The sequence below is a fragment of the Bombyx mori genome, chromosome 5 (genome assembly GCF_030269925.1).
Source record: "Bombyx mori chromosome 5, ASM3026992v2".
Taxonomy (NCBI): domain Eukaryota; kingdom Metazoa; phylum Arthropoda; class Insecta; order Lepidoptera; family Bombycidae; genus Bombyx; species Bombyx mori.
The window spans coordinates 15409109-15423771 of NC_085111.1; the positions used below are offsets into that span (position 1 = coordinate 15409109).

The 14663-nt window shown below is 36.0% G+C and overlaps 1 protein-coding gene across 2 annotated transcripts; it reads left to right on the forward strand.

Annotated features, from left to right (window-relative positions):
• Positions 1-2990: 2990 nt before the first annotated feature.
• LOC100862755 (TNFSF5) lies at positions 2991-14404 on the forward strand. Of its 2 annotated transcripts, XM_012693655.4 has the most exons (6): positions 2991-3386; positions 3476-3692; positions 3784-4188; positions 4260-4316; positions 9919-10046; positions 10887-14404. In XM_012693655.4, the coding sequence occupies exons 2-6, from the start codon at positions 3554-3556 to the stop codon at positions 11148-11150; spliced, it is 993 nt and encodes a 330-aa protein (XP_012549109.1). In that variant the 5' UTR covers positions 2991-3386; positions 3476-3553; the 3' UTR covers positions 11151-14404. The 2 variants fall into 2 exon arrangements, with proteins under 2 accessions (XP_012549109.1, NP_001243913.1); NM_001256984.1 differs by lacking the exons at positions 2991-3386; positions 3476-3692; positions 4260-4316 and having other exon boundaries at positions 3933-4188; positions 10887-11150.
• Positions 14405-14663: the final 259 nt, after the last annotated feature.

The following is a 14663-nucleotide window of genomic DNA, read 5'->3' on the forward strand; positions in this document are numbered from 1 at the left end:
CCAAAAAGAATAGCAAAACTGAACGAAGACAAAAGACCTGAAGGTTTGTTTCATTTTAATATCTGCCTTGAAGCTGGTTCTTGTATTTCTTTTATTTATACCGAAAAATCTAATTATGTTTCGGCTTTTCAAAAGCAATTTTCCGTACGAAATTCTGAGATACACGATGAAACCATCGTTACACAAATATTTGCGAATTTCTCAGTCCGTTGTAACTTTTGTGCTCTTTGTTAAAGGTTAAATACCTTTTCACCCGCCGGGAAAAGGCTAACTTGACTTTTTTAATTCGTTTTTTTTGACATTGTTTTGATAAAGAAATGTTTTAGCTCTGAGAAAAGATGTTATTGCTCTGAATACAAGTACCTACTGTTCTTTAGAATTAGATTAATTACATATGTACTTTAATATGTTATGTAATCTTTAGTATTACTTGCTGGTATTATATAAATGAATTCAACAATTGTGTACCTTTTTAAATTAACAACTTAGAGTATTCAATTCTATCAGTAAAGCCGCACTATCTAATCAATTGAATATTTAAAAATAATTTTAGTAATATTTATTGGCTTCTGTTAAGATTTACAGGCGCTGCAGGAAAAGTATTTTGTAAACTTTTGTCTTTATGGTATTATATACTCAGCCAGTGTCTGTCTGGACAGTTTCGATCAATAGTCTTGCCAGTGATCAATTACGTCACTTAGGCTTTAGACTTTCGTTCACGTTGGGCTCCGTAGAAGGCAATGAGTTGAGAACACTAAACAAAGGATAATGAGGACTATATTGGCAATTTCCCTGCGCCAACGAATTCTTGAGTAGCAAGTTAACTGTCAACGCGTGAAAATGTGCTAAACTGTGTGCTTAGTGCGAGTTTTAGATTTCGAAGGGCCGTTTGCCGCTAGAGGGGCTGTTCCAACTAAAAAATTGTACAAATTTGAGTTAACTTTTACGCGATCGAGAAGTTAAAAAACTCGCACTAAGCACACAGAAGTTGTAGTAGGCGTGTAGCTTCTACATCATCATCATCATCTTAGGCCTTACAGCCCAGGGTGGGCCTTAGCCTAGTCCAGTATGTCTCTCCAGACTGCTCTGTTCAGGGCTTTCTCCTTCCAGTTCCTGACACCGATAACTTTATAACTTCTACATAACAAAATAAAATATATCATTCCCTAGTATAGTCACGTATGATAAATTAATGAATTGATCTGAATTCGTATCTGCCGTAGACTTCTATATTCGGAAATATTCAGGGTAGGCATGAACCGAGATGTTAGCAGCTGGTGCTATGTTCTGCATTCCTTATCGAGCACAATTTATTATCGAACACTAAAGTCGTCGTGGCCTAAAGGATAAGACGTCCGGTGCATTCGTGTTGAAGCGATGCACCGGTGTTCGAATCCCGCAGGCGGGTACCAATTTTTCTAATGAAATACGTACTCAACAAATGTTCACGATTGACTTCCACGGTGAAGGAATAACATCGTGTAATAAAAACCAAACCCGCAATATTATAATTTGCGTAATCACTGGTGGTAGGACCTCTTGTGAGTCCGCACGGGTAGGTACCACCACCCCGCCTATTTCCGCCGTGAAGCAGTAATGCGTTTCGGTTCGAAGGGTGGGGTAGCCGTTGTAACTATACTGAGACCTTAGAACTTATATCTCGAGGTGGGTGGCGCATTTACGTTGTAGATGTCTATGGGCTCCAGTAACCACTTAACACCAGGTGGGCTGTGAGCTCGTCCATCCATCAAAGCAATAAAAAAAAAAAAAAAAAAAAAAAAAATTTCTAATTTTAAGTAGTTTTGATTAAGTAATATTTCAGCTTTATATAAGTATTAAATTAAAGAAAAAATGTGTAACAGTGTACATTAACATACTTTAGACATTACATTAATATATTTTTTTTAAATTAATATACCTATTTTACTTTACTATACATATTATTTACCCCGTTAGATTTAATAGTAAATACACGTCTACAATAAATGCTAAGTTTGACTTATATTCTTAAGGCTCGCTTTCCAAAAATAAAACACTTCTGAATGGTTTTTGCATTTTAACCTCCAAAAGTATACTTCGTAAAACAATTGTGTAAATACTCCAGATCTTAATATCCCAGTTAAAATATTCCGTTTCAAATAACCTTAAGACGGTAAATGAATGCCATGTTTTGCAGGTACTACATACCTGCGCTGTATTGAGAACCCTTACTTCAAAATCACTTTGAACAATGAAAAGCGCATTATCAACGAGAACAAGAAACAGTTTCTATGAGATTAGTGGTTAGAGGTAAAGCATACGACGAAATTGAAAATTACCACGTGAAACTTTGATGTTAATTAAGATTATAACTTGCGTAATTGCTATACAATTATTAAATATATTCGCGTTGTCATGCCTAATAGGCTCCGGTAACCACTTAACATAAATTGCACAATGACTAGTCAAAAAAAATTTGCTATAACTTTTCAAAGCTTTAGTACCTTATTTATGATTACATTAGCGTATTTCAAAATGTTACCACTAACAGGATGAACTAGGGGTTGAAAGTTTATAAAGGAATTATGATTATTTATTTGTATGTACGTTTAACGTCTATGTTTTTAATCCATTCATTCGATTATGAGAAAAATTGGAACAGTTGTTTTTAGCACATTAGCTGCTCAGCTTTCGAAAAAAAATAGACTTGAATAGCAAATCGAACTAATAATTAAATATTTTTTTGCGTTACTAGCCGGGATACTGAGCCAAAATTATAAATTGCTTGTATCGTGAACGGTCCTGTGTGCAAATTTTCACGACGGAAGTTTTAAATTTGCCAAAAATTACGTTGCAAAATTGTGATACATGAATAGTACACACCAAAGTAATAAAAGCTTTTTAAATAAAGGAACCATATTATTATCAAATAGCAAAACAAAACGTGGGAAAACGCTGCGCTCACAAAAAATCTGTTAGATAAATACAAATAAAAGGGGCATCGTTGTATCATTTCGATGTTATGTAGCATCCAGTGCTCATCGATATTTTCCTGGGGCGATATACAGTTATTCCGTGGCACTTGCTTGAATCACTTCACAATTAGCATTGGCTGTGCGACGCACGCGCTTGCAACTCAGTTCAAATTTGGCGCGCCGCCGTAGCGTTCAACGTCAAACAGCTCGTAAGTTGCTCGCCCTTGCCGAATGCCGAATCGGTACGACCGACCGAACCAGGACGGCCAAGCGTAGTGCGAACGAGTGAAGGGGTCATTTGTTTCTGTTTATTTTTGTTTTTGCAAACTTGTTAAAAACCACTCGCTAAACTTTAAAGTGTAAATAAATGTTTATATAAGTGAATAAAACTAGTGCAAAATTAATGTTAAGACTGATATCAACCCAGTTCAGGTATGTGAGTGAGCAATATTTTTTTATCAAAGCGCGGTTATCATGTGCGGTCAGCGCAAACTTTTAAAAGTTTCATGTCCTTTGTTTAGGTTCGACGCTAACGCCAATGCTCGAGTAAACAGTAGTACTACACTACACCGTTCGTAGATACTACAATAATATTTATAATGGACGTTGAAAGGAAGATACATTTAGGGGAAGGTGTTCCATTAAACTCGTCAGGTGCAAATATATTTTTGAACACCGGTAAAAGCAAAGATGCAAAACTAGGCTCTCGAGATTGCCCAGTTATACATCTAAAAACAGGTAAGTTACTTTAATATAAATAATAAATTAATTAAAATATACCACGAGAATGTGCGTTGATTAAAAACGTTGTTTGTTTTTTTTTTTGCAGAGAAACCGTCAGACCTTGGTGTACATATAAATACTACATTCTCGATAGCGTCTTCCAAGAAAATAAAGCTTTTGTTCATTTTAAATTTTATGCTAAGTGTCATATGTATGGTTCTTAGTTGTTCCATAGCTTTCTATTATTGGAATGAAATGATTTTAATGAGGAGGCAACTGGATATGATAAAAGACCATTTCATGTTTCAAAACATAGGACATGAGACACTTGTGCAGAGTGCTCTGGTTGCCCCAAAATCACAGTCCTCGGACAGAGAACCCAGAATGAACAATGAGAATGCCAAGAAATACTTTGTGGAGGATCTTGGTGAGGACATGCTACTTGTAGATTCAAGAAAGAAAAACATGACTCAAGATATTCTTGATAACAATATCTCAGTCCTACAAAAAGGTATACTAAGGCAAAAAGTAATGATAAAAGGTAATTTAATAAACAATATATTCACTAATAAAAATTTTCAGATTTACTGGTTGTCCATTTCAACGGAGCATACCAGGAGAAAAATATGAGTACGCAATGTGAGTACTATTAAATTGTTTCTCAATCTCTGTCACTTTTTAGCAAACTATAAAAATAATGTTCTCAATGAGCACAAACACATGCCCCATAGGAGTTTTGTTTTACAAACGTTTAACTGTCAATGGAAGTACTAAACTAAAAAAAAATTGGCCCACTTATTTGGCATAAGTTGTGTACATTGGCATAATAATATTTATAAAATACTATAAAGGGTACTTCCTGAGTTTCAACATATTGAAAATTAATAGTCGTTATTGCAAAATTATGTACTTTACCCTTTCTTTTTTTAAATGATCTGATTTATATTGCAAACAAAACATTCCATTCAAAGCAAAATAAATAAAAGTATGCAGTACAAAATTCTTATTGACATGAATAATAATACAGAAACAATAAAAATCATGTTGCATAATTATCATATCGTTATGGCAAACAACTTAAAACAAGGTCATAAGGTTTATATTTGTTTACCAACATAATCATCAACTAACAAAGCTACCAGTACAAAGAAGTATGCGACTGGAACAATGATAATAATACAGTGTGCCACAGGATGTGTGCTTAGATATTCGCATTGCTCTGCCACTGATATTTAAGTTTATTTATAAACCTTAAGCCTAGGGAATAAGACTAAAATTAGTTGACAAATATTTAAACAATGCCACATTCGTATTGTGGAGGCCCATGTGCCATATTCCTGTAATTAATTCGATGCTCCTACAATTAAGAAGCCAGACATTGTTCTACAATTTTTATTGTGAATAATACTATTGAAATTGTTCGTCTATCGTACATACGCGAAAATATTATTACCCTTTAATTGGATTTTTCCTATAATGAAGAATGCTTCCTATGCCATAATTTTATTACGTATGGGGGTGAACAAGCACACGCCCCCCTGATTTTAAGTGGAAGCTGGAGCCTCTTTCCCTTTTTTTTCAACGCGTCCGATTCTTAAGAGTTTCACCGGTGTCTTCAAGAAAAGTAAAACAAATAAATAATATATTAACTACGTAATATGTTAACATCGTAAATAAAGCTGATAGGCCACATTAGGCCAGTTGGAAGCCCGGCGGTTATAATGATGTTTCTCACTTATGAGGTCAAGGTCTGAAACACGCACGCATATTTTAAATTTTACTCGAATACAATCTAGGATCGTAATCTGTTGTCAAGAGTGCTCACAGTTCGCGACCTATCCCAGTAACTCATAATACAGATCGAAAGGTGAAAGGCTGTGTGATTTAAGCGACATTTCCCTTAATACTGGTGGTAGGACCTCTTGTGAGTCCGCACGGGTAGGTACCACCACCCTGCCTATTTCTGCCGTGGAGCAGTAATGCGTTTCGGTTTGATGGGTCGGGCAGCCGTTGTAACTATACTGAGACTAGAACTTATAACTCAAGGTGGGTGGCGCATTTACGTTGTAGATGTCTATGAGCTCCAATAACCACTTAACACCAGGTGGGCTGTGAGCTCGTCTACCCATCTAAAATATAAAAAAAAAAATATTATACGCGTCATTTATCTTTGTAATAAAAGATGCGTTTTATTTGGTATTAGCATCAACAGTTCGATGTTTTTAATTGAACTTCAATTAAGTATAATCCATTGAAATAGCTGAAGAAGTTACTTGTTCTAATATTTTTTTCCAAACTTTAAACTTTAATTGGCTCGCCAGTAAAGTTGCAAAAATGTCGCTCAAACCAAATATCGTTTCACCCCTCGAATTGTGAGTAATGCAATACAACACATTAGTTCTGATTTTATTTGTTCAACTTTAAAAATTCGTCACTGTTATCGAGTTTCACGCGTGATAATACTGTCATTGTCATGCTAGCTTTAAAATAAGCGATGCTCGCGCTATATAATGAAATCAATAACAAGTTGTTAATGAAATTTTAACTGTTACGTGGTACGTAGTGATGGTTTTGCATCATTGGTTTTGAATTATTTGCTCATAGTAAAAAGAAAAGGTAAAAAGAAGGAAAAAGGTTGTTAAATATAATTTAGAACTCGACTTCACGTTATAATTTCCGTGGGCTCCGGCAAGCACTCAACATTAGCCCCCCATAGACACAGCTCAATGAGTTTCTCGCCGGATCTTCTCAGTGGGGTCGCGTTTCCGATCCGGTGGTAGAAGCACTGCTCTTGCTAGGGCCAGTGCTAAAACTCCCGGTTTGAGCACCTTGAGCTCACCTACACGCCAAGGAGAAGCTGAAATAGCCTCTCAAGGCTATCAGCATAGGTAGTAAAAAAAAAATTAACCTTAGAACACATAGAACATTTAATAATTTTTATTCATTAATATTACTTTCGTAAAATAACAATAGAAAATTTAGTAATTTTAAATCATTAATACTACTTTCGGCTTAATTATCGTAATTATTTTATGAGATCCACTTTTACTAAATCATTAACATTCACTAATTTTTTTCTTGATCAGGTCCACCAAAGTAAACAGTAGTCATTCACAACGAAATAGTTATAAGAAATTAGTTAGCAGGCATAACACGGAAGGAATTCACATTACTACACATCACATAAGTACAAACCCAAGTGCTTCTGAATAATATAAATAGGCGGATGTAGGCATTAAGATGCCTTCGCTGGAATGTTTAAAAACTCTGCTGCAGGAAGTCCCGTTTATCTTAATGTTCGTTTATATTAGTCTCTACTTCCGTTGTGTGGTTCCCAGCGATTGTTTTTAACCAAAACGAACTAATTTTTAGGGTAGTGGATCTCGCAAAATCACCATCGACATTATTACCATCTTGAGTACCTAATCATAAAATGACATCGATTTCTTGACAAAAATACGCATTCCAATGAAACCAATTTGCATGGCCACACAATATTACCTATAAGCATTATTAAACGTAGAATGTTTTTGGAAAAATAGCTAATGTACCAATCAGACTTCATCTAAAAATTGCTCAGAAGCAATAATGTACAGGAAAGCTGTGCCATTTTATACAAACTACAACATCACCATTCAAATATAACTGAGAAAGAAAAATTATAGGAAGTTTTTGTAGTTTGCTAACACATTTGCGTGCTTATTCTGCAACATTATTGTTACAATTTACGATAAAGAATCACACTGGTTAGGCCTGAATGCAATTCCTACCTGTCTTTTTGTGTCAGTTTACATTCTGATACAAAAAATAAACAGGTGACTAGTGTTCTTAACAATTTGTACGTGTAATAACGTAAGAACGTCATCCGAATGGACAGACTTTATGGGTAGGGCATTCCTATTGTCGATTATCCGTTAGCAGAGTGTACTTCGTAATGCTAGCTGATTGATAAACCATTCAATACTTGTAAGCTGTAGTCGGACAAATATTTCGATAGCCACGAAAATTATTGCGAGAACTTGGGACTTGTGAATTTATTTCAGTTTGAATAACAGATGTGAGGCATAACCACGTGAAAAGCACACGTGGTATGTATGTATATGTGTATGTCACAACGCTTGTATTAGCGCACTGTTAATAGAAAATCCATGACCTCATTAGATAACCATTTGATTAACACGTGATAAAACAAAAACAAAAAATATTTTTTTTTAATTAAGTCACATGGACACATTATAGCTATGCAAAAAAAAACATATTGAGATTCTGGCAGTTCTATTGTTTGGGGGAATATACATAATATTATAAACAGTTCAAACGTTAAACTCCTTTTTGGTATAAAATATATAAATATTGCGTGTCACTGAACAACATATTTGTATCGACAACATTTTGCACGATGATTTTATAAGATAAAGTTTTCTTCGGTTTTCGCGATTCGTAGACGTAATTAACCCCCGATCACCCTCTTCGGCCAACCTATACCCTGGGTCAGGAAGGTTAAGTACCTGGGAGTCACCCTGGATGCATCCATGACATTCCGCCCACACATAAAAACAGTCCGCGACCGTGCCGCATTCATTCTCGGCAGACTCTATCCCATGATCTGTAAGCGGAGTAAAATGTCCCTTCGGAACAAGGTGACACTTTATAAAACTTGCATAAGGCCCATCATGACTTACGCGAGTGTGGTATTCGCTCACGCGGCCCGCACACACATAGACACCCTCCAATCCCTACAATCCCGCTTTTGCAGGTTAGCCGTCGGGGCTCCGTGGTTCGTGAGGAACGTTGACCTACACGATGACCTGGGCCTTGAATCAATCCAGAAATACATGAAGTCAGCGTCGGAACGGTACTTCGATAAGGCTATGCGTCATGATAATCGCCTTATCGTTGCCGCCGCTGACTACTCACCGAATCCTGATCATGCAGGAGCCAGTCACCGTCGACGCCCTAGACACGTCCTTACGGATCCATCAGATCCAATAACCTTTGCATTAGATGCCTTCAGCTCTAATACTAGGAGCAGGCTTAGGGACCCCAGTAACCGTACTCGTCGAACTCGACAAAGAGGTCGACGTGCAACCTAGCCCCTGCATCAGCCCGCTGAGTTTCTCGTCGGATCTTCTCAGCGGGTCGCGATTCCGATCCGGTAGTAGATTCATTCGCGAAGCAATTGCTCTTGAGTTGTTAGGTCTCCTTCGGAGGCGCTCGGGCAGCTGTTAGCAAATCCCACCCCTCCTGGCTGAGCCTTTGCTCGCCCACCTGTCCTGGTGAAACTGGAAAGGCCTTCGGGCCACCAGTAATCTCTCAATCATAAAAAAAAAAAAAAAAGACGTAATTAAAATAGCATTTAATATCGCGTTTTTTTACTGTCATAATACTATTTATATGTAGTAATTTAGCCTACTGAGTTTCTCGCCGGATCTTCTCAGTGGTTCCGCTCCGGTGGTAGATTCTGTGAAGCACTGCTCTTGCTAGGGTTAGTGTTAGCAAATTTTCTCAGTTCAGCCTGTGAGCTCACCCACCAGTCCACGCGTAGGAATGGCTCCTTAGGCTACCACCGAATAGGTAGGGAGAAAAAAGATATGTGTGATCAAACATTTTTCTATTTTTTTTTTTTATAATTATCACGCCACGTTAACTGGTCCCGTGATAAGTTCGTAAAGAACTTGTGTTACAGGTACCAGATAACGGAAATAAATATAAGATTTTTATTATACACATACATATATTTAATATACATCCATAACCCTGGAAAAGACATTTATATTTATCTTCCCTTGGCGGGATTCGAACCCGCAACCCTCTTGTGTAGTGACCATGTCACTTACCATTACACCAGACGGCCGACGGACTATGACGCAAAATTATTTTTTTAAATATAAAATGAAAATGAAAGACAATATTTATCGACACTATCTATGTACCACAGACAATAAATAAATAAAAATTAGAAAAAAAAACTATAAAAATTGAATTAGGAATCTTCTTTGTCATTAAAAATAAGATGACGTAATAATATTAGCAATGTACGTGCTAAAAAAGTTCCGAAGCTTACTGTGATATTTATTGTAAACTAATATACACGTGTATATTTATTAATTGCTTACTGTAGCTCCCTGTAATTAGGGTGACGTTCACCACATTTTTATATTTCGATAATGTAATATTTAAAAATATAAAAAAATATAAAATTTAGTTAATGGTTTGATTGATGTAAAAATGATTGTTACAGCATTAATGGGTCCTTGGGTTCGAGACACCGAAGTCTCTTCTAAACAGAGCGACGAGAAAATCAAACTGAACAGCGACTTCAACTACGTAACGATTAATGAGAGCGGACTTTATTTAGTTTATACACAAGTGAGTCATTCTTTGTTTTCATTGCACTATATCGTAATCCGACATTAAAATCCCCTAGTGTTTTGTTCAAATTCATTATTCATTAAACCATGCTTTATATTATTTATTACCATTTAAAAAAAAAAACCTTATAGCAGAATATTGAGTCTTCGGCATCGCATTTCAAAGCGAATGACGTAATTTTAACCCTTTGAGCGCGAACCGTCGATAGATTGACTCTACTAATGCGTATAAAGTGTGGAGCGTCGGAATATCGACCTGTAGGGACGTATCTTAGCGCGTGCATGTATAACGTTTTTATTAATAAGTTTATTTATAAATAACCATTTAAAATTTTTTTGCTATGAAGTTAGCATTGATCATACCTGATTCTGCGGACTGAATGGTAAACAGTCGACGTCGCCCTAAACACTTCATTTCGAATCCTCTCGATCCACTAACGGTGCTTTTAAGTACCTCAAGTACCAGTCATCGTTCTCGTCGAACCCGTCGCTGGCGACGAATGGCTCGGCGAGTAAATTAACCCACAGATACAGCCCACTGAGTGTCTCACCGGGTTTTCTCAGTGGATCGCGTTTCAGATTCTATAGAAGATTCAACGAAGCACTGCTCTTGCTAGGGCTAGTGTTAGCAACGTCCTCAGGCTAGAGCCCCGTGACCTATCTACTCGCTCGGTTACATAGCCCTCTAAGGTTACCAGCTTAGGAAAAAAAAGCATTGATATCTGGTTTTTTTTAAAGTTACTACTTTTTTTTCAAATTCTCTTTTAGCATTTTCTACAAAATATTTGAAAATCAACTCAGCAATAAAACGATGCAAATGTTTTTTGTGTCGTCCCAGGTGGTGTACTTAACTAAAGAGTCGAACTGTTACTTCGTTTGGGCCCACCAACCGGACAAGGAGCCCCGGCTGCTGTCCACGTGCGCCACGGGTGACGACTCCAGCCGGCGGCCGATAGCCAAGTCCCAGATGTCGTGCTCGGTGCAGACCGTCGCGAGACTGTACAAGGGCGACACCGTCAATATCGCTCAACGTGAACCCAACAGGAGGGTGTGGCTGCGACCCGGCTACTCATACTTCGGCTTCGTGAAACTTAGTTCCTAAACGGCTGTGAATGTAGCCTTAAGTAAGCTATAAACCCCGCATTTTGTTGATCGTTCAAATTTCTAAACGGTTTTCTGGTGTGGAACGTGCCTTATTTGCTTATATGCAATAATTGAGTCAAAAAAATTTCAGTTTTAGAGCTTTTGTGTGCTATTCACAAAATGTGGGGTCGCGTGGTGGCGAACTCGTCGCCGCAAGCGATGGTGCTAATACGATTTCGTGTATCCGATTAGAATAGATTTACGTGCCATAATTGTTGTACCTACATGAGGGAATATGTACCATTTACATCACACCGCACCCGAATTGAAAATAAACAAAGTCTTTGTCAAAATGTAAACAAACAGGCTTTTTAGAAGAGACAAAAGGACTTTGAAAATTTAGCAAAGTTAGAAGTTCGAAGATATAATTGTCTGCACAACGTGTTTTGCTAATTATTATTTAAAGAGTCAATTAATACCAATAACCAACTAATTAATTTGGACAAGAACTCTGGCATAACACCGCTTTGAAACTAACCGAATCATGACACATACGATGCTAATAGTTTATCAGTTAGAATACAGTGCTGGGTCACGTAATACAAAACTGGTGCAGATATTTATATTTTTACATTTTATAATTAAGACAATGATCTCGAAAATTCGATAGGATGATGTGGACCAAAATTTCGTCATTAACCTATACATTACGTTAAGTAGATGTTACTGTGTTCAAAATGCTATATATAAATTTAGTATTTTCTTAATTTTGTAATTAATACGGCTTGAGAGCACATTACAGATAAATGTGTAGATTAATTACAAATTATCGGTGGATAGCCAAGCTCACTCGCCGGATCTTCTCAGTGGGTCGCGATTCCGATCCGGTGGTAGATTCAGCAATGGACTTGCTAGGGTTAGTGTTAGCAAACCTCTCAGGTAGAGTCAGCTTACTCACCTACCGGTCCGCGTGAGGTTGGAATAGGCCCTTAGGCTACCAACGATTAGATAGGAAGAAGAAAAAAAAGCTTGCGTCTTTCCTAATTGTTGGATAAAAAATTAGTGATTTGCGTTTTCATAACGATATTGAGAATTTCAATCAAAAAACGACACCGATTGAAACATTTAACTCAAGTACTTTACAGGGATGAAAGCGTTTCGATATATCTATATGTAATAGACGTTTTCTAAATTGTCTTCCATGCAATGTTTATTATTAATCTTCTATTCTTTTACCCGAGAAACGATTAATCCTTCGAAATAGTGAAGATAATAAAATTATTCAAAACAACAACTAATTTAGGTACAAAAATAATATGACATTATTATAAAATGTAACTCAAAGAAATAACGTAACCGTATCTAAAAACTTTAATGAAAAACTCGGTTATTATTATATCAATATTAGTGGAATTATAGTATTCTCTTCGGTACGCGAGTCGTAGTCATAATTAAAAACGATTTTATGATTTAATTTCGTGGTTTATAATGGCCGTCTTTATAATATTATTTCCGACTTTTGGAATACTGTACAGTTTTTGTGGTCACAGACGACTTTTCATTACTATTAGTGTAATTAACAAAATAAGTTACAATATTCTCCCATACGAGTCGAGGGCAATCTGAATTTTCATTTTTCCTAAAAAAAATAATTATATGGTGGTTTCGTAAAGTATTTCCATTGCCACATTGACATGTGCAACTTATCCTAATAAGAAATCGGACTAGAGATAATATGCTAGACTCGAAAAACAAAAAAACTAATCTTTCTGTTTTGCTCAAACGACATTGCAATTTTAATTGTAACTTTGTTAATAATACAATTGATAATTATGTGTGTTTTGTACACTTGTGTTCATGTCAACATAAATATTTTAGCTCAATTCTTAAGTATCATTACATTTTTTGCAATATTATAAAATATATAAGTACCCATTCAAGAAAGATGAGCGCGTTCACTGGGAAGAATAGCCTGTCTTCAATGGTGACGCAAACCTCTGACTGTTGGGGTTTTTGGGGTTTATTTTTCCATTGATATTCACTCTTAACACTCGCGATCAGAGCAGCATTTGAAACCACTGCTTTCATCCAAAGTGCCCTTCCAGAGATCATTGACACGTACCATAATTGCTCTAGCATGAACTCCTCCAGAGTGTTGGTTGAGTGTTATGACATGTCCTTCTAACGAGGATCTAAACGAATACTCCCCAACAGTGCGTTGCGGCTTAGATGTGCCCTGGACATTGCCGATGTCCATGAGTGACGCTGGTAACTCCATATATGCAGGCCGTATGCTCCTCTGTTCTCGAAAACAAAAAAGTCTTAATTAATTTAAGCGTAACCATTAACACTAATCATACCAATACTTACTGGTACCTATTTCTACCATAACGAATAGATAGGTAACGGTATACGACAAGTATTATTCTAAATAAACAAAACAAAACACCAAAAAAAAAGTATAATAACTGTAGATTAATTGCTATGAAAAAGTGATGAAGTCAAATGTGCAAAAGCAATAAGATGATAATATGTGTATTTTCAATGCAAAAGTTAAAATTGGGTCATTTGACCCGTTATGGTATGTTTAGTGTTAACGTAACTTGTACTAGCTAGTACTTATATTAAGATAAGAATAAAATTGGTAATAAGCTTATTTTAGCTCTAGTTGATATAATAAGTTAAGAATCTTCAAACGATTCATTTATGAATATTTTGGAAACATTTAAAATAAATGTTTGTTTTTAATACTTATTTAGTCAAACTTCAAATAGTAATTAACAGTTTCTTGTTATCGAGCGAATCCAATGAGTGCACTTGCACTCATTAACTTATTGTATCTAGGCCACAAGCATCTATCCAAAAAAAAAGATGTATATTTCCAACTTTTGATGATTTTGATTAAAGTTCAGCTAAACTACTGGAAAATAGGGAAAACTGTTAAATTAAACTTGATACTTTGTTCGTAGTAAAGCCATATTTTGTGCTATGTAAGGTAGAATCCTGTGAAATGGTGCTGCAGTGTATAATCGCCTGATTATGTAAACGTTTTTTTGACGATTGATTCATTTTTATTATTATTATTATATCTTGTTCAGTTGTAGAATTAAGTCGCAAATGTGATGTCTTTAGTTATAATTCTGAGTTAAATTTCATTGATTATTATTGTGTAATTATTAAATTGAAACTTTATGTATGTTTGTCTATGTTTTGTATTTTTGGTAGTAGTACCCGTCCACAAATAAAGTGCCTTGCGTATATACGCAATGTAAACGTTTGTTTTATTATTTAAATCCTGCCATGCTTTGCTGTCATCATCGCCAAATATCCAATACCTATTAAGTGTATTATCTATGTCCAATACCTTTGTTGAAACGATTCGCGAGCCATCTATTGCGTCAATTGTGTTATGTACTGCACATTATGTGCATGACATCTATTTGTACTATTAGGTGGTTGGCTTTAATGGAAACAAGATTGGAAACGAATAGTCCTAAATTTGACTGAAACTTGCCAAGTTTTAAAGGTAAAT

Bases quoted from the DNA above. Each gene is read 5' to 3' on its own strand.
- LOC100862755 (XM_012693655.4), top strand. From the start codon at position 3,554: ATGGACGTTGAAAGGAAGATACATTTAGGGGAAGGTGTTCCATTAAAC. The intron at 4,189-4,259 runs GTATACTAAGGC...AAAAATTTTCAG, and splicing joins TATCTCAGTCCTACAAAAAG to ATTTACTGGTTGTCCATTTC. The intron at 10,047-10,886 runs GTGAGTCATTCT...GTGTCGTCCCAG, and splicing joins TTTATTTAGTTTATACACAA to GTGGTGTACTTAACTAAAGA.